The following is a 25,309-nucleotide window of genomic DNA, read 5'->3' as shown; positions in this document are numbered from 1 at the left end:
TATACCATGTAGGATGTAACACAGATACAGTATATGAATCCTAATCAATCTTTATACCAAAGGTGCTGCCCCCTCCCACCACCCCGAATGCCCACTGGAGAGGTGGCATGCCATGTGTAGTTACTCTTCATTGTTAGGGGTCATTCACACATCCGTATTTTCAGTCCTAGTGCTGTCTGTAAAGATATATGGATTGTGTGAGTCGCCCGCCTGGGCCGTGAGGTACTCGGTACCGGGTCCGGTCTTAAAGGGGATGTGACAGTGGCTGAGACACGGTCCGTGGCCCTGGGCGCCAAATGAAAGGAAAACACTTTTGGGGGTTTTATGAATAAAGTTTGTGACGCCACCTGTGGTATTCGGTCAGTAGGGACCGACGCTGCTTAAAGGGGTCCTCTGGGGTGATGGTATGGCAGCTAGATGGTATAACTTCCTACAGGTGAAGTAGGTCCCCAGGGCTCCCAGTGTATGGTGAAGATGGTGGGTGGTGCGATGAAGAACGAGGGCACAGGTTTGCAGTGTCTTTACCTGGTTTACTGTAGGCTTCAGGCAACCGTAGTCAAGGGCACTAGACAAGAGGTACAGGCAGGGTCCGGCCGGCTGGGAATCTCCCTTACCAGGTGGAGATCAAAGCCTTCCTCTAGCGCGGTGGTGTTGTAGTCCCTTACTGCCTAAGGCTACTTTCACACTAGCATTTTTTCAATACGTCGCAATGCGTCGTTTAGGGGAAAAAACGCATCCTGCAAAGTTGTCTGCAGGATGCGTTTTTGCCCCATAGACTAACATGCGACGGTTGCGCCGTGTTGTGGCGGTCCGCCGGGAGCAATAAACGTTACATGTAACGTTTTTTGCTGCCGACGGTCCGCTTTTTCCGACCGCACATGCGCGGCCGGAACTCCGCCCCCACCTCCCCGCACCTCACAATGGGGCAGCGGGGTCGGTGCGCCGCAACGGTGCACGACGCAAGTGTGAAAGTAGCCTAAGGCTTCCAATAAGGTCCTCATTGTTCCTCTCTGTCCCCCATAAAGGATAGGACACAACCCGTATGACATGTGAACTGGGCCTTTTTACAGGGTCTCTATCATGACCCGAGCCCTATAGATATCACTGTGTCTCCTGGGTATCAATACGGACAGGTGATGTACAATCCATCTGTCCTGCCGGTTTCAGCTATGCCACTATATAGTTCAGCATGGCCACGGTCTTCCGGCTACCGGAATCTGCACTAGCCAGGAAGGTAGCCACTTCTCAGCTTTGCTCCACTGGTGTTATTCTCCTGCGCTTTCTCCCTCCTGCAATCTCTTCTTACAAGCTGTTCGTTCTTTCTAGTTCTCTCAGTCCTGGAGCTGCAGCACCTCTGGCTGCACGGCTCCAAACCCGTCTCTTTGCCTCAGACTGCTCCAGTCTGCTGTCAGGCACTCACTGCTCACTAATAGTGATGAGTGAATATACTCATTACTCGAGATTTCCCGAGCACGCTCGGGGGTCTTCCGAGTATTTTTTAGTGCTCGGAGTTTTAGTTTTTAGCTCCGTAGCTGAATGGTTTACATCTGTTAGCCAGCTTGATTACATGTGGGGATTCCCTAGCAACCAGGCAACCCCCACATGTACTTATGCTGGCTAACAGATGTAAATCATTCAGCTGCGGCAAGAAAAACTAAATCTCCGAGCACTAAAAATACTCGGAGGACACCGAGCGTGCTCGGGAAATCTTGAGTAATGAGTATATTCGCTCATCACTACTCATTAACTTCCCCCCAACAAGAATATATATGGGCAGCTCCCCTTAATCCGGGTTCAGAGCTCCCCCTTCTGGCCTGGAGTATGAACGTGTTGTATGTAGTGTTTACCTGGTGAAAGATATCCTTCATCGCTTCCAAGCGTGACACCACTCTCCCCGTGGGGAAAGCACTGCCACTGTGATGGCCAGGACCCTGGGGCGTCACATGTGTACGGACTGAACATGGATGAAAAGAGAGAAGAAAAATTGTCTGAGTTTTCTGGATGACGTGTGAACACGGCCTTATGGGAATAGTCTATTTTGTACAGTCCCTAAGAGACAGGTCCTCTGTAAAAACAAACTGATCATATGGCGTTCTTCTGCTGCTGAACCCCTCCCGCCAGATCAGGTGTTATCTGTTGGAAAAGCTGAAAGCAAGACCACGACATGGAAATATAAGGGTTAATTGCATCTTATAAAGGATAACGTATCACAGTGCCATTAGTTAAAGGGATATTCCCAAAATATGAAGATATTTTCTGTTCAGCATCTATTGGACTGCCGGACTTCAAATATGCAGCCTCTGCTCCCGGGGTACCATTCTCAGAAAGGGGGGAGCTTCGGTGATTGGACCCCGGTGATCAGTAAGTTATCACCTATTCTATGGATAGGGGATAACTCAATATTTTGGGAATAACTCTTTAAAGGGAACCTGTCACCCCCCCAGGTGTTTTTAACTAAAAGAGCCACCTTGTGCAGCACTAATGCTGCATTCTGTCAAGGTGGCTCTTTTAGTTGTGGTCCCTTTCAACGCTAAAATACGGTAATCATTTTTATAATTTGTCCCTGATACCTCGAATTTGTCTGGGGGGCATGTCATTTCCCCCGGACACAAACGCCTCCCAGCCGTCACTCAATACTCTGCGCCAGGCTCCGCCTCCTCTGCGGAGGTGGCAGAGAGTCACTGTGACCTCCGGTATGCGCGCCGATAAGGTGCTTTCTCCATAGCTCCCAACTTTTGAGGAAGGGAAAGAGGGACAAAGTTAGCGGCGCACTCAGCAAATTTTAGGCCACGCCTCTGACCACACCCATTTCACAAATAGTCACGCCCCAACCACACCCATTTAGCACTGCTGATCGCAATGTTTCATAAACAATAATTATAGACCAAAAAAGTACTGTATAATGGCCACACATGATGCTCCATACTGTATAATGGCCCCACATGATGCTCCATACTGTATAATGGCCCCACATGATGCTGCGTACTGTATAATGGCCACACATGATGCTCCATACTGTATAATGGCCACACAGTACTTCATACTGTATAATGGCCACACAATGCTCCATACTGTTTAATGGCCACACACATCGTCCATACTTTATAATGGCCACACATGATGCTCAGGTCCTGTGCGCACAGAGTAGCCAATATGTGGTGTGCTGCTCTGCAGGTGCAGGGACTCAGGGAGCTGACCGGGTGATATTACACACCTCCCAACCAGTGCGGGACAACTAATGTCCCCCCCATGATCGCGGAGCTGACTGTCAAAATCGGGACAGTCCCGCTGGATCCGGGGTGGTTGGGAGGTGTGGCTTTCCTCACTTCCTCCCTGCTTATTATCGCTAGGAACCATGTGTACATTACATTGACTATGCAGGAAGGAAGTGGGGAGAGCACCTTATCGACGTGCACACCGGAGGTCACTAAGGCTACTTTCACACATAATTTTTTTGCCTTCAGGTATAATCCGGCGATTTAAAAAAAAAAAAAAAGGATCCTGTACAAAGGGTGAAAAGCTGCGCGTTTTTTCGCCGGACTGAAAAAAACGTTCCTCTGTACATTTTCTCCGTCCGCCGGAAAAATCGTTTTTGACGGATCCGGCAAAAAACGGATGAAACGTGTGGCCATTAGGCGCTAATACAACTCTATGAGAAAAAAAACGGATCCGGTGGAAAAAAAAAACTGATCCGTTTTTTTCAAAATTCGCCATATTTTGCCTGATGGCAAAAACCTAATGTGTGAAAGTAGCCTTAGTGTAACATTTCTATTACCTGTATGCCCACATTAATAGGTCATATACATCCCAGGGGGGTGATAGATTCCCTTTAATCCCTATGTTTCCTCCTTGTAAAATAACATTTATGCTCACCAGCGGCACGCGCTCGCCCGGAGATTGCGTGACATCATTATGTCACGTGATCTCTGTGGCCAGTCAGTACTGGCTTCACTCTCCCTTCCTGCTGCTCTCCCATTTCCTCTGGATGTATGTCGTAGGTCTGAAGGCAGGGAGAGTGACGCCAACAATGTCACGCGATCCCCGGAGGTGAGTATACGTGTTACTATTTTACAAGAGGGAAACATAGGGATTGTGTAAGGCTTGGTTCCCATTGCGTTAATGGGAAAGCGCTAACGGACAGCGTTGCACGGCGAAATTAACGCCGTGCAACGCGTCCGTTAGCGCGCCCATTCACGGCAACGCGCAGCACTAGCGCGTGCCATGTTCGGCACGTGCTAGCGACGCGCCGGTGTTTGCTGGCGCGCCGCGGACGCTGCTTGCAGCGTCCGAGGCACGCCCGTGGTCCGTTCCCCGCTCTCGCAGATCGGGGATCTGCGAGAGCGGGGACGTTACCGCGACCCCGGGACGCGGCCCCATTAAAAAAATTGCGTTAGCGCAACCCGCTAGCGCTAAACGGATTGCACTAACGCAATGTGACCCTAGCCTAAGGGTTGTAAAAGTAGTGGACAACCCATTTAAGCCTGGTAATATGTGCACTTTTTTTAAAGTAACTTTTCTTTTTTTTTACCTTTCAGTATTTGCTGATGTGTTTTTTGCACCAAATAGCACGTGTCATTAATTTAGCTAAAAATCAAAAAACATGAGGCAAGACTCATTATTGCATTTGCACCTTTTTTCTCAAGTTTTTGGCGTTCTCTCTTGCTTATCATTTGTGCCTTTTTAGGCTATGTGCACACGTTGCGGATTTTGCTGCGGATCCGCAGGGGACTTGACGCTGTGGATCTGCAGCAGTTTTCCATGCGTTGTACAGTACCATGTAAACCTATGGAAAACAAACTCCGCAGTGCACATGCTGCGGAAAATACTGTGTGGAAACCCAGCGGTGTTTTTTCCGCAGCATATCAATTCTTTGTGCGGATTCCGCAGCGGTTTACACCTGCTCCATAATAGGAATCTGTAGGTGTAAAACCACAGGTGGAATCCGCACAAAATACGCGGTAATTCGGTAGTAAATCCGCAGTGCGGTTTTCCTGCGGATTTACCAAAATCAGTGTATAGCCGTAAAGTCTTATGTGCGTTCATCTGTTTTATCAGATTAGTTTGCAAGTTTTTGAAAAGTCACAATATTTGTCAAAAAAATGTACTTCCATCCCCTCTGGAGATATTATGCTCACCAGTTACTTTGGTTCCACTTTTTGTGCCATTTTATGAAACTTGCTTCTTTTTGCACTTAAAAGTTACACAAAATGTCAAACACAAAAATGAAGATAATTTTTCACTTTGCGCAAAATCCATGAACCGCCTGAAGCATTTTGAAGAAGTTGGCGCAGAAAACAGCAATGAATACCACAAGACGAAAAAGAAAAGTGAAAGAAAATAAATAAAATAACGCAAATATTCAATCAAGACCATAAAATCACTTCATGTATAGTTGTGCAAAAAAAAAATGACAACTTTTAAAAACGTTGCACATGATGACTGAGGCAAAAAGTCGCCAAAAAGGCGCAAAAGCAAAGATGAATCAGCCTCTTTTCAAAACTCCTGCACATTGCTACAGCTACAAGCTGAAACCTTCCTATACAGCATAAAAAGTGATTACAAAAGAAACACGGGGCCTTAAAAAACGGATAGGAAATCCAACAAGTGTGAATGGTAAGGTTAGCGCTCCTGAAGCCGCACGCAGTCAGTGCAGCAGAACATTAAAACAAAGCCTACAACTCCCGACATGCCTTGCACGACGCGCATGCTCAGAACACTCCCAGCGGCCACTTTGAACGTCAGAACTTTATTGCTCCAGCACGCGGTGTACATCGTTGCTATGGCGGAGCTGGTGCAGGCCTCGCAGTCCCGGAGCAGTGTGCAGCCTCCTCCTGTAACCGGGCAGAGCGGGACGTCTGCAGTGGCCGCAGCAGCGGGAAGCAGCGCCGGGAGCAGTGACCCGGCCAGGCCTGGCCTGAGCCAGCAGCAGAGAGCCAGCCAGAGGAAAGCTCAGGTCAGGGCCCTTCCCCGGGCCAAGAAGCTGGAGAAGCTCGGGGTGTTCTCGGCGTGTAAGGTAAATAATGGCGGTGGGTGCAGGGTGCGTGCATCACACAGGGTGCGTGCATCACACAGGGTCCGTGCATCACACAGGGTCCGTGCATCACACAGGGTCCGTGCATCACACAGGGTCCGTGCATCACACAGGGTCCGTGCATCACACAGGGTCCGTGCATCACACAGGGTCCGTGCATCACACAGGGTCCGTGCATCACACAGGGTCCGTGCATCACACAGGGTCCGTGCATCACACAGGGTGCGTGCATCTTACAGGGTCCGTGCATCTAAGGCTACGTTCACACTAGCGTTGTGCGCCGCTGCGTCGGCGACGCACAACGCACCGAAAAACGCGTGCAAACGCACGCAAAAACGCTGCGTTTTTCGACGCATGCGTCGTTTTTTGACGAAAATCGGACGCAAGAAAAATGCAACTTGTTGCGTTTTCTTGGTCCGACGCTAGCGTCAAAAAAGACGCACGTGTCGGAAAACGCAACAAGCAAAAACGCATGCGTCCCCCATGTTAAACATAGGGGCACATGACGCGTGCGTCGCCCGACGCTAGCGCGACGCACACTAGCCGAACGCTAGTGTGAACGTAGCCTTACAGGGTGCGTCGCGCAGGGTCCGTGCATCACACAGGGTGCGTGCGTCGCGCAGGGTCATAGAATGGTAGAGTTGGAAGGGACCTCCTGGGTCATCTGGTTCATCCCCCTGCTCAATGTAGGATTCACTAAACCATCTCAGACAGATGTCTGTCCAGCCTCTGAAGACTTCCATTGAAGGAGAACTCACCACCTCTCGTGGCAGCCTGTTCCACTCATTGATCACCCTCAGTGCCCAAAAGTTTTTTCTATTCTGTTTCTTCTCCCTTTCAGTTTCACTCCATTGCTTCTCACATTTCCATGTACAAATGAGAATAAGGATATGTTCCCACGGTCAGTAAACGCTGCGGGTTTGGCTCTGTGTGCTTGTGCAGCATCCAACCCGCAGCATGCAGATGTTACAGCATAGTGGATGGGATTTCAAGACCTCCCATGCCCACTATGCGTGCACTGACGCCCGTGGCTCACCTGCAGAGACGGACATGCGGCACGTCTTTCCAGACCTCAGTATTACACTCAAGATAAATATCACCCGTACAATGTGTTGGACGCGGTGATTCCACATGGTTAAATGATCACTCTTTAGATGCAGCAGATGTGTCCTGCGTCCAAAGCGCTGCCGATTCCTGACCGTATGCTAATACCCTTAGGATGTTCCCTCTACACGGACATCCCTTCAGATTTTTGTAGACGGCTATTAAGTCTCCTTAGCCTTCTTTTACATTCTTCATAGGACATACTTTGCAGTGCACTGACTGGACACAGTATTCTAGATGAGGTCTGACCAAGGAGGAGTAAAGGGCAATAATGACTTCACATGATGTAGACTGTATGCTTCTCTTAATACATCCTAGAACTGTATTAACCTTTTTACTGCTGCGTCACACTGTTGACTCATGTGCAGTCTGATCTATTAGTATACCCAAGTCTTTTTCACATATGCTGTTGCTTCCTTCTGTTCCTCCGATTCTCTAGATGTAATTTTCGTTTTTCTTGCCCAGATATAGAATTTTGCATTTCTCTCTGTGAAATACCATTCTATTAGTCGCTGACCATTGTTCCTTATCTAGATCTTTCTGAATCCTTTCTGTCTTCCCTAGTGTTAGTTATCCCTCCTAGCTTTGCATCATCTGAAAATTTAATTAGTTTACCTTCATTTCCCTTATGTAGATCATTCATAAAAATGTTGAACACTGGGGCCAGGACAGAGCCTTGTGGTACCCCAATTAAAACACTCTTCCAATTGAATGTGCAACCAATTGAATGTACAACCATCTGTCACCTGTCCTTGAGCACGGTCACTGAGCTAGTTATGAATCCACCTAATCATAGCATTGTCAATCCCATACATAGTCATTTTTTCAATAAAGATAGCATGTGATACTTCAGCAAAGCATTTGAGAAAGTTGAGCTATACTATCTCTACCGCATTTCCCTGATCCACCCAGTCAGTGATTCCATCATAAAGGAAATTAGATTAGTCTGGTATTATTTGTTTGCCACAAACCCATGCTGGCTTTGGTTAATTACTGTATTCTTATCAAAGTACTTACATACATGCTATTTAATAATTTATTCAAAGATCTTTCTTGGTATAGAAGTAAGGCTCACTGGCCTGTCATTTTTTTGGCTCCATTTTATTTCCTTTTTTGAAAATGGGGAAAACATTTGCCCTTCTCCAATTTTCTGGGACTTCTCCGGTTTTCTAGGATTTTTCAAAGACCTCTGGCTAGTGGTTCTGCAATTTCCTCTGCTAAGGGTACCGTCACACTATAACATTTCGATCGCTACGACGGTACGATTCGTGACGTTCCAGCGATATCGTTACGATATCGCTGTGTCTGACACGCAGCAGCGATCAGGGATCCTGCTGAGAATCGTACGTCGTAGCAGATCGTTTAGAACTTTCTTTCATCGCTGGATCTCCCGCTGTCATCGCTAGATCGGTGTGTGTGACACCGATCTAGCGATCTAGCGATGCGATCCAGTGATGCGTTCGCTTGTAACCAGGGTAAACATCGGGTAACTAAGCGCAGGACCGCGCTTAGTTACCCGATGTTTACCCTGGTTACAAGCGTTAAACTAAAAAAAAACAAACAGCACATACTTACATTCTGGTGTCCGTCAGGTCCCTTGCAGTCTGCTTCCAGCACTGTGACTGCCGGCCGTAAAGTGAAAGCAGAGCACAGCGGCTGTGCTTTCACTTTCACTTTACGGCCGGCAGTCACTGAGTGCGGGAAGCAAACGGCAAGGGACCTGACGGACACCAGAATGTAAGTATGTGCTGTTTGTTTTTTTTTAGTTTAACGCTTGTAACCAGGGTAAACATCGGGTAACTAAGCGCGGTCCTGCGCTTAGTTACCCGATGTTTACCCTGGTTACCCAGGGACCTCGGCATCTTGGTCGCTGGAGAGCTGTCTGTGTGACAGCTCCCAGCGACCACACTACGATTTACCTACGATCACGGCCAGGTCGTATCGCTGGTCGTGATCGTAGGTAAATCGTATAGTGTGACGGTACCCTAACTCTTTCAGTAACCTAAGATGTAATTCATCTGAACCAGGAGATTTAAAATAATTTCAATTAGTTAAGTGTTCCCTCACCATCTCTGTTTTTGGATACTGTGGATTCTTTTATTCCTTTGATGACACCATGAAGATCATTTGATGTTATATTTGCCTTCTTAGGCTACGTTCACATTAGCGTTGCGCGCCGGTGCATCGGCGACACGACGCACAAAAAACGCGCGCAAACGCACGCAAAAACGCTGCGTTTTGCGACGCGTGCGTCGTTTTTTGACGAAAATCGGACGCACGAAAAATGCAACTTGTTGCATTTACTTGCGTCCGACGCTAGCGTCGAAAACGACGCACGTGTCGGAAAACGCAATAAAAAAACGCACGCGTCCCCCATGTTAAACATAGGGGAGCGTCGCCGCTGCGTCGCCGACGCAACAGCGACGCACATTAGCGGAACGCTAATGTGAACGTAGCCTTAGAGAACATAGCTGCAAATGGGAATTTAAAAGTTAGTCCTTCTGAGCATAATTTTTTACCACTTCACTCTTTTCATCCTGTAAAAATCCTATGGCTTCTTTGACCGCTGCGGTGTCGGTGCAGTGTGCTGTATATAGTCGGGAAGGGGGGGGGGCTCAGCTCTGCAGTACATCTTGCACACAGCCGCTGTTTGCTATCATAGCTATAATCTATGCCCCAGTGACTACCCTATGTACCCTCCAGCCGCGCTGTGCCTCTGAAACTAGTGTTTCATCACCCCTCCCCTGCAGACTGTGAGCCCTCGCGGGCAGGGTCCTCCCTCCTTATGTACCCGTGTGCCTGTTATCTGCTCATGTTTAATGTATTTGTCTATATTTGCCTCGTATTCACATGTAAAGCGCCATGGAATAAATGGCGCTATAAAAATGTATAATAATAATAATAATCTTCAATCACACAGTACCAGCCCATGCTCTCTAGTTCATGTGCGGTTTCTTGCCTCGCACGTTTTTTTTTTTTAATCTGCCGGGCTACGCCAGTTCATGGACAACATTGCATGATTTCCTGATTCTTGGTGACTGATCAATCGAGGCGACGTAGTATCTTTCCTAGCTGTGAAGCATCTTGATAAATTAGACGGCAAGCTACCGGGCATTATATATTCTGTAATAGTCTAGACGCAGCCATCGGGATTACTGATGGAGCAGCTACCCTCTATATTTGCGGAGCATTTTCGCTGATTACAGTTCACAATCTGCATTATATTGAAATTGTTGTGCCCGATTCATCAAAGCCAATATGCCAGAATTCTGTTGTAAAAAGCTTTGAAAAGTTTCATATTTTTTGTGCAACTCAAGTCTGAAGTAAAATTAGGCGACTTTTGCTATTAACACCATTTTTGCCCAGTTCTGATAAAGTGGCTGGAGCTGAGATGGGGCCGTAGTGACCACTGCTCATCATGTCTGTGCCACAAATTGCACCCCATGCTCATGTACTGGAGTAGGATTTGACTTCTGACTCTACTGATCCATGAAGAGGCATCTTACTTCTGCATATCTCGTCATCAAGACCAGAGTGAGCAACTCTAGTTTTGTTGAATCGCACCCTTTGTCTTTATGAGAAGAGTCAGGGACAAGGACATCAGATAACAGCGCTAGAAGCCATACATTCAAGATGTTAAATCCTGAGCTCAAGTTAGCGTCTCACAAAATAGAAAAAATTCTGGGGAAGACATTGTCCTCCATAGCACTACTGCCTGTTGTTCTTAGGAAGTTGTCTTTGCCTTCCACAGCACTGCTGCCTCTAAATTCTAGGGCAGTCATTGTCCTCCATAGCACTGCTGCCTGTAAATTCTAGGGCAGTCGTTGTCCTCCACAGCACTGCTGCCTGTAAATTCTAGGGCAGTCGTTGTCCTCCACAGCACTGCTGCCTGTAAATTCTAGGGCAGTCGTTGTCCTCCACAGCACTGCTGCCTGTAAATTCTAAGGCAGTCGTTGTCCTCCACAGCACTGCTGCCTGTAAATTTTAGGGCAGTCGTTGTCCTCCACAGCACTGCTGCCTCTAAATTCTAGGGCAGTCGTTGTCCTCCACAGCACTGCTGCCTCTAAATTTTAGGGCAGTCGTTGTCCTCCACAGCACTGCTGCCTCTAAATTTTAGGGCAATCGTTGTCCTCCACAGCACTGCTGCCTGTAAATTTTAGGGCAGTCGTTGTCCTCCACAGCACTACTGCCTATAAATTCTAGGGCAGTCCTTGTCCTCCATAGCACTGCTGGGTTGTGTTTTTCTCTCTCCTTCTCATGCATGTTCCTTTTTTCTTTTCTTATGTCAGGCAAATGATGTCTGTAAATGCAATGGCTGGAAGAACCCCAATCCACAAACCGCACCTCGTATGGACCTACAGCAGCCTGCAGCCAGCCTGAGCGAGCCCTGCCGAAGCTGTGGCCACTCACTGGGTATGATATGATCCTGACAAAAAAAAAATGCATGAGGTCCTGTTATGAGTCGGTGGAATCTGCTGCAAAATGATAATATATTTCTAATCCCTGCTCCCAGTGTGAAATTGAAACGGAAGATGTCCTATTGAAATGCAGATTGATAGTGTACATTTGTCAATTTGTCCGTGTATTTTCAGGAAGAGGGATCCAAGGGGTAACGTTTCTCCCCCTTGGATCCCGGTGACGTCACCTCTAGGCAGCTTACAGATGGAAGGACTTCTCCATTGTCCCGTTAACATTCCTGGCCCAAGTTCTAGCCTTAGCACTTGATATCTTTTGTAGTCAGCATTGAGCCTGTTCTTTAGCTGTGGAAATCAGAAATGGTTTAACAGTGAATGGTTTTTCTCTTTACATGTAGCCGACCACGTGTCACATTTAGAAAATGTGTCTGAAGATGAAATCAACCGCCTGCTGGGTATGGTGGTGGATGTGGAGAACCTCTTCATGTCAGTACATAAGGAAGAGGACACTGATACCAAACAAGTGTACTTCTACCTGTTCAAGGTGAGATAAAGCATTCTAGCTCCTATTGTCTTTCACTAGAAAAGACTGAAAACATGTGAATAAGGCGAATTCCCACTTTCATGTATGGCTTCTCCTTTACCTGATGTGTTGGGGGTCTCACCTCTGTGACTCCCATTTATGACCACCCTGACTCCTATTTATAGAAGTCACTATAGCAGCATCCATGAGGAGACGGAGCAGGTGTGCCTTACCTTTTATCTAAGGGTATGTGTACACAGTCTTCTTCAGGTGGGTAACCTGCCTGACAAAGCGCTAAAGAGAATGAACATATGCACTGCAATATTTAGTCTTTTGTGAGCTTCTTTTAACCACTTCAGCTGCAAAGAGATTAAAATTAGTGAATGTCCATTCTTTAACTGCTCACTGTTTTATACATCAAAGGGGGAAAAAAGCCTAAAAAACTGGTCAGACTCTTTGGGACAAAAGATGTCGTGTGCACATTCCCTTTTTTGTGACGGCCAAATTTCCCGGAGTTGGGGTCCCACTTATCTGTACCTCTGTGTGTTACACCTCTATTGCTCACATTTCTGTTCTCTCATTACTTTTGCATATTATTCAGCTCTATATAGATGCAGGATTTTTAACAAATTCTGAAACTGTTAATCATTCGTAATTTTCTACCTTCAGCTTCTTAGAAAATGCATCCTGCAGATGAATCGACCAGTGGTTGAAGGTTCTCTAGGAAGTCCACCATTCGAAAAGCCACATATTGAACAGGTGATTTTTACCATGGAGTTTAGGTGTCGGGGTATGTACGGAATTCTAAGCTGTTGTCGCGGCTACAAGCAGGGCTGTGGAGTCGGAGCCCGCTTTGGTGGAGTCGGTCTCATGGAAATTGAGGAATCAGAGGTTTGGCTTACCAACGCCACAACCCTGGCTACAAGCTCTAAGAAACTACCCTACTCTTGCTTGTTTTGTTTTTTTGGTTTTTTTTTAATGTGTTTGATTTTTCAATGAAAGCACTCCAGTCCAAAACGGCTGCATCAGTTCATGAAAAAAATACACCATTACAAATGTAAAAACAGGGTGGAGGTGAATCCACAAGGTATTGTTGATGCAACACATTGTTTAATTTTAATTAATGATATGTGTTAAAAGTAAATTGTACTTGGCGTCATCGCAAACAAAATCACAAAAATAAGTGGACTTGTACAATAGAAAAAAGAAAAGCTCTCACCGATCTGAAAAATCCTTAGCTTTTTTGAGTCTTCATTAAAAAGAGTCCATGGCTGGGAGAGTGAGGAAAGATTTTAGTGCGAGCAGGTCAGAACGACGGCCGTTTCGCGCTATGCCAGCACTTCTACGGGTCCACCGTGGCATAGCGCGAAACGGCTGTCGTTCTGACCTGCTCACACTAACTCCTTTCCTCACTCTCCCGGCCACGGACTCTTTTTAATGAATACTCAATAAAGCTAAGGATTTTTCTGATCAGTGAGTGCTTTTCTTTTTCTATTGTACAAGTGGACGGACTTATTTTTTCTGGATATAGCACCCGAGATCTTGGAACATGGCGTCCTATCATACCGGCTTTGAAGCCGTACCTGTGGTTATCAGTGGTCTGCAGCTTTATGTTGGCAGTGGTGCCGCCCCCCTGTCTTTCTTTTCTGTTGTTTACAAAAATAAGTGGGATTCACATCCTACTATACCTTCATTTTTTTTTTTATTATCAGAAATGCAGTGTTTTTGCGCTCATTGCTTTCTATGGGTAAAAAAAAAGGCTGCAAACAAACACTGAAATAATTTACATTCTAATGTTTTCTAGTTCAGTTGGAAAATATTGTGTGCATGAGATTTCTGAAATCATAGCTTTTGCTGATACTGTGAAAAGCAGGCTATATTCACGCAAACTAAAAGCTAACTTGCAAGAGACTGAGATTTTATTTTTCTCATCTGCAGCTTTTAGATGTTGGATTTTTGCTTTCCCTTTTTTTATGTAACAGGCTTGAAATCTGCAGTTAACAAAATTCGCTGTGGGCCTACCACCAGGTTTTTTACATATTAAGTACAGCTTTTTTTTTTTTTTTTGTTATACAGCATACTAGAATTCTGTTTAAAAAAAAAAAAAAGTCCCCAACACCCTCTCCATATCCCAAAAAGACCTTTTCTTCTACTCGCAGACAACGCGGTCCGGTCCAGTAGGCGCCTTTTGTCTTGATCCGGCGTCTCCTCTTTTCCTACCATCACTATCACTGTCCTCCTTTCCTGCTTCATGTGGATAACGCATCCTACGTCATCTACACAGTGTCCCCCCCCCTCATCGCGCTCCTGCACAGGCACACTTCTTTACCCTGTCGAGGGTAAAACAAAGTAGTGTAGTGCGCATGCGCCAGCTTTACCTATGGGTCATCTCCGCTCTTTGGCTGTTCCCGGCACATGCTCATTACAGTAATTTGTTCTGCCCTTGGCAGGACAGAGAGAAATGCGTCTGCATAGTAGGAGTGTGATGGGGACACAGTGTGCATGACGTAGGATGCGTCATCTACATGAAGCAGGGATGGTCTTTTTTTGGGATCTGCTGAGGAGATTTGGGGTTTCTTAACAGCATTCTCGTATGCTGTAACAGAAGGTTTAATGGTGGTGGCCACACTTCGGTTAAAATCTGGTGAAAGGTTCCCTTTACATGGAGTGATGTACTTTAGGGCCAAAAATGGGGGGGGGGGGGGGAATACATTCAACTGAGGTTTTGGTTAGAATAGCATAAATATCTGCATATTGCACCACTCCTATTCCTATATAGACCTGCAGCTGCCCATCTTTGCCCTGGATTAGCCATAGATGCCACAGTTTCAGCATCCACACAACAAAGATGCCGGCAGCCACTTGATTGGACTTGTGACGTCGCCTTAGTTGTAGTGTACGCACTGCTGCCCATGTATGGAATGGAGATATGGGCAGCAGAATCTCTGTAACTCTGGACATGTTCAGTGCCTGCGCAGTATTGGGACAGCCAATGAGGTCCTGTGACTGGCGCCACTTTTATCATGTAGAAATGGAGACGTCAACATCTGGTTGCACAGTGCAAAAATAGCCAGCTGGGAGGCTTTTCCCAGCACAATCTCAGTTTAATGCAAGTGGGAAATCATCCATATTGTACACTTATTTTATTTTTCCACAGGGGGTGTTAAATTTTGTGCAGTACAAGTTCAGCCACCTACAACCAAAAGAACGGCAGACGATGTACGAACTCTCCAAAATGTTTCTTCTCTGTTTAAATTATTGGAAGCTAGAGACTCCTTCGCAGTTTCGCCAGAGGTCACAAAGCGAGGATGCGGCAACGTATAAGGTTAATTACACAAGGTAAATGGGATTTAATATTCCATATGCCCTAGTATACCAGCTAGTTTTGCAATAATACAGTGTACTGTTGCATAACTGAGCAGATTTGCCATTCAGTTGTAAACCATCACAATTCTGACAAGCATTGATTTCTTGTATATCCATGTGATATTTGTGGGGACCTGCCCCTATACAGATGGGTATCTATTTCTTCTTTTTCAGGTGGCTGTGTTACTGTCATGTCCCGCAGAGCTGTGACAGCTTGCCAAAATACGAAACTACACATGTGTTTGGAAGAAGCTTGCTCCGCTCCATCTTCACAGTTACACGCCGGCAACTACTAGAAAAGTTTAGGGTGGAAAAGGACAAATTGGTTCCAGAGAAGAGGACACTAATTCTTACACACTTTCCCAAGTCAGTATACATGACGCTTCTTTTCAATGCTCCATGCATATGTGTGAATTTATCATATAAATATAACCAATAATTGTGCAACTAATCAATTATTATATACCAGCAGACTATGGTAGAGATAACTGAAATTATTAGAGAAACGAAGGAGAAGCAACCGAGATATGGTCACAAAAAATAGAAGTGAATTTTGACTGAATATAAAACTGCAATAAATGCATTTAGGCACTAAAATTGGGCATGTGGTGGCACAGAAGGCGCTCAAATGAATGACAAAACGTACAATATAAATAAAAATGATCATAAAAAGCAGCATTTATGTCAAACTGTGGAATGTAATATAATGTAAGGTGCTATAGTGCTAGTTAACCGCAAATGCTGAGTCAGAAATATCCATGGATGTAATGGTAGTAGGATAAAGTGCTTAATTCAAAATGCAAAATAAAGAGATGAATAGATAACAGGATTTTTGGTTGCTTGCCGTAAAATCTTTCTCGGAGCCTTCATTGGGGACACAGGAAACCATTCAGTTTTAGCTTGGTGTCAGTCAGTAGGAGGTGGACACAGGTCTTTTATTAGACCCATATCTACCTCAGTGTGCGCCGTTTCTTTTCAGGTACCACGGAGGAATACAGCATGAACAGTCGGATGTCCGATAATCCAGCATTGTGGGACATCCGCGTCTCCTCGAACTGACAGGCTCTGGTGGGCGAGCGGGTGGGAGGACCGACTATCGGATCACCTACACACACTTCTGTGTTAGAGGCTGGGGTCCTGCCGACTAGATGTATGAGGATACGGGGTGGCAGTACACGCCGTACTCGTAGCCTCTTTGTGGGAGTACAGTAGTGACTGTTCACACTGTATCCCTCCATGGTACCTAAAAAGGAACGATGCACACTGAGGTAGATATTGGTCTAATGAAAGACCCGTGTCCACCTCCTACTGACACTAAGCTAAAACTGAATGATTTCCTGTGTCCCCAATGAAGCGAGAGAGAAATAGTGCTTAGTCTAAAGTGCTGGTGTGCAAAAAGGATGCGGACATATGTACAATATAAGCTACATGACTAGCCTATAATGCAGGCCGCATAGTTCATCATGTACTATGATTATATTGACTGTGTACATGCTAGGCATATCACTATGCAGAGTGAACACTTAAATCAGGAAAGGGTATAGAAAATCAATAAAACCACATCATGCAGAGGCATAGATTAGGCAATAACCATGACCTTCAAATCCACTAACAGAATCAATGAGTGAGACATAACCCCGTAGATAAGCTGCTGATGTGGCGCCAAACCCTGACACGTGTTTCAGAACAAGCCTTCGTCAGGGGGTATGCATGAATTGTGGTCATTGCCTGGGCCATTTCCAATAAATTGTCATTATACTGCTGCAGACAAAACCTTTCAGGTAGCACTCCTAAAGGCTCTTGGAAGCAGTGCATGTAATAGCTCCCCTATAAACTGCAACCGGCCCGTACTGTATCTCCACCTTTACATCTAATTCTACTTTTTGGGTTGCAATATTATATGCTATATTTTGGTGGTACCGACACAGAGGCCCATAAAGTGCATACTGCTCTGTAACACAAATCCATGGAGACTTGGGCTCTGATTCATCACTTGAGGGTTTTTTTTTTTTTTAGAAGTCCCTTTCCTTTTGTCTTTTTTGTTTTTAGTTGCAGGTTTTTTTTTAGTGCCAAACTCTTCAAAAAGGAGTGTAGGATTCGTGAATTTGGCGTAAATTGAAGTGTTCCATTTTTTTCTATCTTGAACTACTTTCGCGACTTTTTAGAACAAAGTCGCATGTTTTGTAAAATCCTGCAAAAATTACGCCAGAATACTGACATACTCAGAAATACGCTGAGGGGACTGAAGTGGAGTTGTGCCCTATTTTGCACAATAAATAAAAGTTACAATTAATCAGACAAAAACGTGAATTGCTAAGCTCTACCTAAGAAGCGGAAGACAAAGCGTCTAAGCACATATAAAATAATGAATTGGGTAAAAACGAAAACGGGCACAAAGGCAATGATGAATCATGGCCTTGGTGTGTTGCTGCGCAAGTGTTCATGTGCATGTGGCCTTTTCCTTGCCATGCCCTTACTATGGAAGAGCAGTGATAAAATCACAGATGTATTCATTCCATGCATTCTTTTCCTTTGCAGATTTCTTTCTATGTTAGAAGAAGAGATATATGGTGAAAATTCTCCAATCTGGGAAGCTGATTTTACAGTCTCTAACACTGAAGGTCATCAGCTAGTGTCTCGACCAGGTAAAGGTTAAACCATTAGTATGCGGGTTACATGTCAGAGATTACACTGATCAAAGAAGTAGACCTATTACATCACAACTTTGCATAAAGTGCTTGTTAAATCATGAATAATGCCTCATAGGAACCATGGATCAGTGTGGTTCTGGATAACCTGAGTCTCACAGTGAGTTACCTGGCTCTTAGAGGGGGAGTCAGTAAGCAAGCTTTCCCTGTTGTGGAGCCATATTACAAGATATTGTTGGCTTTTATTTCCATTGTACACGGATGTATTCACTTAGTGGTTTTCTAGAACTTTGATATTAATGGTCTGTCTAACCCCCGTCACCCCACCGATCAGCTGTTTGCAGTTCCCCCAGTGTCAGATCTACCCAGCATAAAAAGCCATAACTATGCAGCTCCATACACCGTATAGTGGTCGTTCTCTGCTACTGCAGCTCAGATACATTTCCCTTTAATTGCTGATCAGTGGCTATTGCAGGTGTCAGAACTCAACTAATTGATACTGATTAGCTAAGTCTTGGAGAAAATAAACCTTTTATATCTATACCCAACAGAGCTGCTAATCAAGTGATCAATAAAGTAATTGGTAAACCTCAACTTATGCTAATATTTGCACAGGAATGACACTGAACCCCACAGTTTCCAGGAGAACTTCTTGATAACACCCTGGGTTGTTGGTGATGCAAGGCATCAGTGCTAACCTTGGACTCTGCATATGAAACTCTCCCTGCCGCCCCATACATTACACAAGACACTATATACTTTTAATCATATCACAATATATACAATTATTTTACTTGTGTATACGTGTTTTTCAGTTTAATTTCACTTTCTAGTATTGGTAAGTATGAAGTTTGGAATCTTCTCAATACAAACTTTCTGTATGACGCTCAAAGCTGACTTTTGTTGCCATGTATTCCTAGCTGCTGTGAATGCCACCACTGCTCCCAGTACTCCACTTTTGAGCAACAGCTCCTCCCTGACATCCAATGGAGATGCTGGAAACTCCGAGCCCATGCCAGGTAATATTCTAGCTATGTCACTCGCACTATATACAGTCCATAGCTGTTTTAGGAAACCTGTCACGTCAGTTAATGCAATTAACTTGCAGATATAGGGTTAATATGTAGGTTAGAAATCTGCCCGGCTGCTGTACTTTAGAAAAAAAATTGTTTCTCAAATATATGATTCTTCCCTTTTTTTCCTCCAAACTACAAAGCTATCCTGTGTTTCAGATATTAAAAAGAACCTGTCAGGAGGATTTAGCCCTAAAAGCTGAAGGTATGGCTATATGTGAAGCTCATTAATATGATATCTGATGCAAAAAAAAAAATCCGCTGCATGACTGATGAATACTCAACTTGCGAAGTTTTCAGAAAATTACGTCTTGTCCTTCAGGGTGGGACATGGGTGCAGGGTCTTCTCGTTCTCCATCTCCTCCCCTCATCTATATATTGTACAGATCAGTGATTATTTACTGGTCTGCCTCCTTTTTAAAGTTCCATGCCACTGCCATCATTGTGTAGGCGACTCGTGCTCAGTGGGAGCCAGTGTCCTGTATGCAGGACTTCAATAAAATGTCAGCGCATGCGCAGATCGAGATTTCGGCTTTGAATTGAGTCAAAATCTTGATCTGTGCATTTGCTGCCTCCGCCGACTGAGCACGCACACCCGTACAATGATGGCGGCGGCGCAGAATTTTAAAACTGAGGCAGGTCATTGAATAATCAGTTACCTGCACAATAAACAGAGAAGGCTGGTGGGGGAACAGAGAGCGAGAAGACCCTGCCCCGAAGCATACAAGACATCATTTTCTGAAACCTTCATAAGGTGAGTATTCATCAGCCACTGAGCGGATCCCTTCATATCATGTTAATAAGCATCATAGTGCCATAATGGCCATGCCTTTAGTTTTTTAGGGCTAAATCCTGCTGACAGCTTCTCTTTATTCTTCCAATTTGCTGTGTCGTGCACGCGACTCATGCTTTTTGTAAGGCGCTGTCTAACTCGCTCATTTAAGTAGCGAAGCCAGCCTCCTTCTGTATCTAAGCTTCGGCCGTAAGACAAGGAGCTTAAATATTAAAATGAGCCAGTCTGACAGCTCACTTCACATACATAATTGATAACGCTCTTACAAACAGAAAACTCTTGCAAACTGTAAGCCTGGACCACTGCTAATATCTTACAATCTAAGCAACTTTACAAATAAAAAATGTTGGCAAGTTGCATATATTTATAGAACTAAAGATTATTTTGTAGTTGGGGAAAACCCCTTTAAGGGCTCATTGGTTCAGAAAAGCTGTCATTAGTAAAGGTACCGTCACACTGAACGATATCGCTAGCGATCCGTGGCGTTGCAGCGTCCTGGCTAGCGATATCGTTTAGTTTGACACGCAGCAGCGATCAGGATTCTGCTGTGATGTCGTTGGTCGCTGCAGAAAGTCCAGCACTTTATTTCGTCGCTGGATCTCCCGCTGACATCGCTGAATCGGCGTGTGTGACGCCGATCCAGCGATGTCTTCACTGGTAACCAGGGTAAACATCGGGTTACTAAGCGCAGGGCCGTGCTTAGTAACCCGATGTTTACCCTGGTTACCATCGTAAAAGTAAAAAAACCAAACACTACATACTTACCTTCCACTGTCTGTCCCCGGCGCTCTGCTTCTCTGCGCTGGCTGTGAGCGCCGGCCAGCCGGAAAGCACAGCGGTGACGTCACCGCTCTGCTTTCCGGTCGCTGTGCTCAGTCAGTGCAGGAAAGCACAGCGCCGGGGACAGACAGCGGAAGGTAAGTATGTAGTGTTTGTTTTTTTTACTTTTACGATGGTAACCAGGGTAAACATCGGGTTACTAAGCGCGGCCCTGCGCTTAGTAACCTGATGTTTACCCTGGTTACCGGCATCGTTGGTCGCTGGAGAGCTGTCTGTGTGACAGCTCTCCAGCGACGCTGCAGCGATCAACATCGTTGTCGGTATCGCTGCAGCGTCGCTTAGTGTGAAGGGGCCTTAATGGTGGAGGCCAGTTGATAGCTTTATCTTATCTTACAACTGTGACTACACATGGGTGAAATAACTTCAAGTAGTAATCGAAGAGGAGATTGGCAAAGTATTCATTGTTTAGATGTTATAATAGATTGTATACATTTTTATTTACCTCAAGTTACTTTCCTGCTAATTAACAGTCATTATGTACTGCAGGGGAAAAAAGGAAACTCTCAGACAGCCTGACTCTGGAGGACGCTAAAAGAATCCGCGTGATGGGCGATATTCCCATGGAGTTGGTGAATGAAGTGATGCTGACTATCACCGATCCAGCTGCCATGCTGGGCCCAGATGTAAGCTGTGTGTTATTGTGTATCTGATAAGTTCTGGTATAATTTTTCTTTGTGTTATTAAAAGATATGAGCTTGAGAAATGAATTAAATTTGAAGTGCAGTGGTACATAAGGTATATACAGGTGCATCTCAAAAAATTAGCATATCATCAAAAAGTTTCAGTTCCTCAATACAAAAAGTGAAACTCATATATAGTCATTATTGAGTGATCTATTTCTAGTGTTTATTTTGGTTAATGTTGATGATTATGGCTTACAGCCAATGAAAACCAAAACTTTCGAGATAGTATGTTATCACACATGGATTTGAACAATATAAATAAGGCATAGCTATTATGCTTTGGTCACCTCCTCACCACAAAAAAAAAAAATGAAATGAGTACAATATTTTTCGGCGTATAAGACGACCCCCAACTTCTCGGGGGTCATCTTATACAGCGTGTGCAGGGAGCGGTCCCGGATGGTTCCCAGGGAAGGTATGTATATCAATATTTTTTTTTTTTTTTTTCACAATATGGATCCCAGGGCCTGAAAGAGTCTTCTCTCCTCCAGACCCTGGGACCCATCCAGGACTGCTCCCTGCACCATATGCGGCGACCTCCGAGCTCCGCACATGCCGTACCCGGCGTATAAGACGACCCCGGACTTTTGAGAAGATTTTCAGGGGTTAAAAAGTCGTCTTATACGCCGCAAAATACGGTAGTTTGTTCTCCCAAAAAAATGGAAAGATTTAACAGTTTTTCCTAGTACATATCTGCTGGGCCGACTGATCCTCTTTTAATACTGAATTGATAATACGTTTCATTCTTTGAGTGTTTACTGTTCAGCATTTCTTTACCCTATGACAGACAAGCCTACTGTCCGCTAATGCTGCCCGCGATGAGACTGCTCGCTTAGAGGAACGCAGGGGGATCATAGAGTTTCATGTTATTGGAAACTCTCTGTCTCAGAAGTCAAATAAGAAGATTCTCATGTGGCTTGTTGGGTTGCAGAACGTCTTCTCCCATCAGCTTCCCCGAATGCCCAAGGAGTACATCACCCGGTTGGTGTTTGACCCGTAAGTTTCGTTTTTGGATGTTCCAAAGAAACGTTCTGTTGAGCAAGTTGTCAGATGTCAGCATTTATCTAAGATTATATGTTATAGGCTTGTTTTTCTTTGCAGAAAGCACAAAACTCTGGCTCTTATTAAAGATGGACGTGTTATTGGAGGCATCTGCTTCCGAATGTTCCCCACTCAAGGCTTTACAGAAATCGTGTTCTGTGCAGTGACGTCTAATGAACAAGTCAAGGTCTGTATTGCCTTTTATTCTTATTGGATGTCTCCCTCAAAGATCACTTCTGGGAACCCCTTTATATCCAATGTTCAGAAGCTGCAATATGAGGAGTTACTTACTGGGGTCTTAACATTAGTGACTATATGATATCCTCCAGGTCATTGACCTAGGAACACTAATCAAGCATCCACTCATGTTTCTGCTTCTTGGACCCCCTCCCCGCATATCCCTTGTTCAGCACCAACACCGCATGAAGTTCTGCTACAAAGAACATAGATGACTTCTAATCTGAGTCCAGCTCTGTAAAAAGAGGGATGTGGAATATGTACATCTGTCTATTGTGGCCGAAAGGGCAAGGGATTTTTCATCCATTTCTAAAATTTTGAAGCAAGTTATGCCAAAGATGGATTAGAGAAAAAGGGACTCGATGTAATTTAATTTTGTCCTATATATTTTTCAGGGATATGGAACGCATTTAATGAACCATTTGAAGGAATACCACATTAAGCACAACATCCTGTACTTCCTTACGTATGCAGATGAATATGCTATTGGCTATTTTAAAAAGCAGGTGACGGTCTTTGTTCCTTGCAGCTAATGAATAGCTTATATTGTTTACTAATAAACCAAATGGTGATATACACTGCTCAAAAAATAAAGGGAACACGTAAACATAATGTAACTCCAAGTCAATCACACTTTTCTAAAATTAACCAGTCCAGTTATGAAGCATCACTGATTGTGAATCAATTTCTCCTGCTGTTGTGCAAATGGAACAGACAACAGGTAGAAATTATAGGCAATTAGCAAGACACACCCTATAATGGAGTAGTTCTGTAGGGGGTGATCACAGACCATTTCTCTGTTCTCTTTTGTCATTGCTCTCGCCCCTAGAGGTAGCATGAGGTGGTGTCTATAACCTACAGAAGCTGCTCCGGTAGTGTAGTTCATCCATGATGGCACATCAATACGAGCTGTGGCAAGAAGGGTAGCAGGGTCTCAGAACAGTGTCCAGAGCATGGAGCAGCTACCAGGAGACAGGCCAGTACACCAGGGGATGTGGAGGGGGCCGTAGGAGAGCAACAACCCAGCAGCAGGACCGCTTCTTCTGAGCAAGGAAGAACATTGCCAGAGCTCTACAAAATGACCTCTAGAAGGCCACTAGCACCCATTTGTCTTCGGACACAGTCCGAATCAGACTCCATGAGGGAGATATCAGGGCCCAACATCCACACGTCGGTGTTGCGCTTGCAGCCCAACACTATTCAAGGCGGCTGGCATTTGCCAGAGAGCACAAAGATTGGCACATTTGACATTGGCGCCCTGTTCTTTTCACACATGAGAGCATGTTCACAAGGATCACTTTTGACAGAAGTGACAGTCTAGAGACGCCATGGAGAACTTTCTGCTGTCTTCAACATCCTCCAGCATGACCGGTTTGGGAGTGGGTCAATAATGGTGTGTGGAGGCATTTTTTGGAGGGCTACCCAGCCCTCCATCTGCTAACTCTAGGTGCCCTGACTGCCATTAGGTACCAGAATGAGATCCTTAGACCCATTGTGAGACCATATACAGGAGCACTGGGCCCTGGGCTCCTTCTGATGCATGACAATGCTAGTCCTAATGTGGCTGAAGAGTGTCAGCAGTTCTTGCATGATGATGGCATTGATGCAATGGACTGGCCTTCCCTTTCCCTAGACCTGAATCCAGTCGAGCACATCTGAAACATCATGTTTCGTTCCATCCACCGACATCACGTTGCACCACAGACTGCCCAGGAGTTGACTGATGCTTTAATCCCAGGTCTGGGGAGAGATCCCTCAGGAGAAAATCTGTCCCATCATCAGGTGCTTGCCCACGCATTGTAAGGAGGTCATACAGTCACGTGGAGGTCTCGCACACTACTGAGCATCATTTTCTTGTCTTGAGGCATTTCTGCTGAAGTTGGATCAGCCTGTAATTGGATTTTATACTTTTGATTTTGCGTATCATTCCAACTCCAGACCTCCATGGGATATTAATTTTGATTTACATTGATCATTTTTGTTTTATTATTCTCGTTTTATTATTCTCAACGCATTCCACTATGTAATGAATAAAGATTTACAACTGGAATATTTTATTCAGTGATATCTAGGATGTGGTATTTTAGTGTTCCCTTTATTTTTTTGAGCAGTGTAAAAATAAATGCTTTAAATAAATAAATAAATAAATTCTTTTCATCAGCCATGTGGTGCAATTTACAGGATCTGGTTCCGTTATCTGAGAATATTTTAGGTGCTTGTGTGTGTGATCTAATTTATCTCATGACAGCCAGTTGGTACATTTCAAGGGTAAATGCATTACATGGTGGTGCTTTTTTTGTTTTTATGTAGTTTACTAGTGGAGGTTGTGTCTGCATTCCTCCCATCAATCAGAGGGTGCTTTTAATTGGTTCCTATCTTCCCATTTAAAATATAGCCTTATAAGCCTGAGGGGCATGTTTGATAAGTATTCTAGTTGATACCCATTAGAGAATTGTCACCTTGCCATGGTTGATGAGCATAGATGTATTGGCCAATTTATGCACTAAGAACCTTTTATTTTTGTAACTACATTTTGTTTAGCAGCAGTGCATTTC

The 25,309-nt window shown here is 44.8% G+C and overlaps 1 protein-coding gene across 1 annotated transcript in view; it reads left to right on the top strand.

Annotated features, from left to right (window-relative positions):
- The first annotated feature begins 5,746 nt into the window (after positions 1 to 5,746).
- Positions 5,747 to 25,309, top strand: part of KAT2A (lysine acetyltransferase 2A) — a 44,695-nt gene continuing 25,132 nt past the window's right edge. The window contains exons 1-12 of the mRNA XM_069751798.1: positions 5,747 to 6,013; positions 11,425 to 11,548; positions 11,949 to 12,094; positions 12,743 to 12,832; positions 15,231 to 15,412; positions 15,614 to 15,805; positions 17,978 to 18,084; positions 19,008 to 19,106; positions 21,280 to 21,416; positions 22,264 to 22,472; positions 22,578 to 22,704; positions 23,150 to 23,260. Of these exons, the coding sequence (XP_069607899.1) occupies positions 5,780 to 6,013; positions 11,425 to 11,548; positions 11,949 to 12,094; positions 12,743 to 12,832; positions 15,231 to 15,412; positions 15,614 to 15,805; positions 17,978 to 18,084; positions 19,008 to 19,106; positions 21,280 to 21,416; positions 22,264 to 22,472; positions 22,578 to 22,704; positions 23,150 to 23,260 (1,758 nt within the window). The 5' untranslated portion in view covers positions 5,747 to 5,779. The remainder of the gene's footprint in view (positions 6,014 to 11,424; positions 11,549 to 11,948; positions 12,095 to 12,742; positions 12,833 to 15,230; positions 15,413 to 15,613; positions 15,806 to 17,977; positions 18,085 to 19,007; positions 19,107 to 21,279; positions 21,417 to 22,263; positions 22,473 to 22,577; positions 22,705 to 23,149; positions 23,261 to 25,309) is intronic.

The sequence above is a fragment of the Ranitomeya imitator genome, chromosome 2, assembly GCF_032444005.1.
Source record: "Ranitomeya imitator isolate aRanImi1 chromosome 2, aRanImi1.pri, whole genome shotgun sequence".
NCBI lineage: Eukaryota > Metazoa > Chordata > Amphibia > Anura > Dendrobatidae > Ranitomeya > Ranitomeya imitator.
This window is presented reverse-complemented; position numbering and strand designations above follow the sequence as displayed.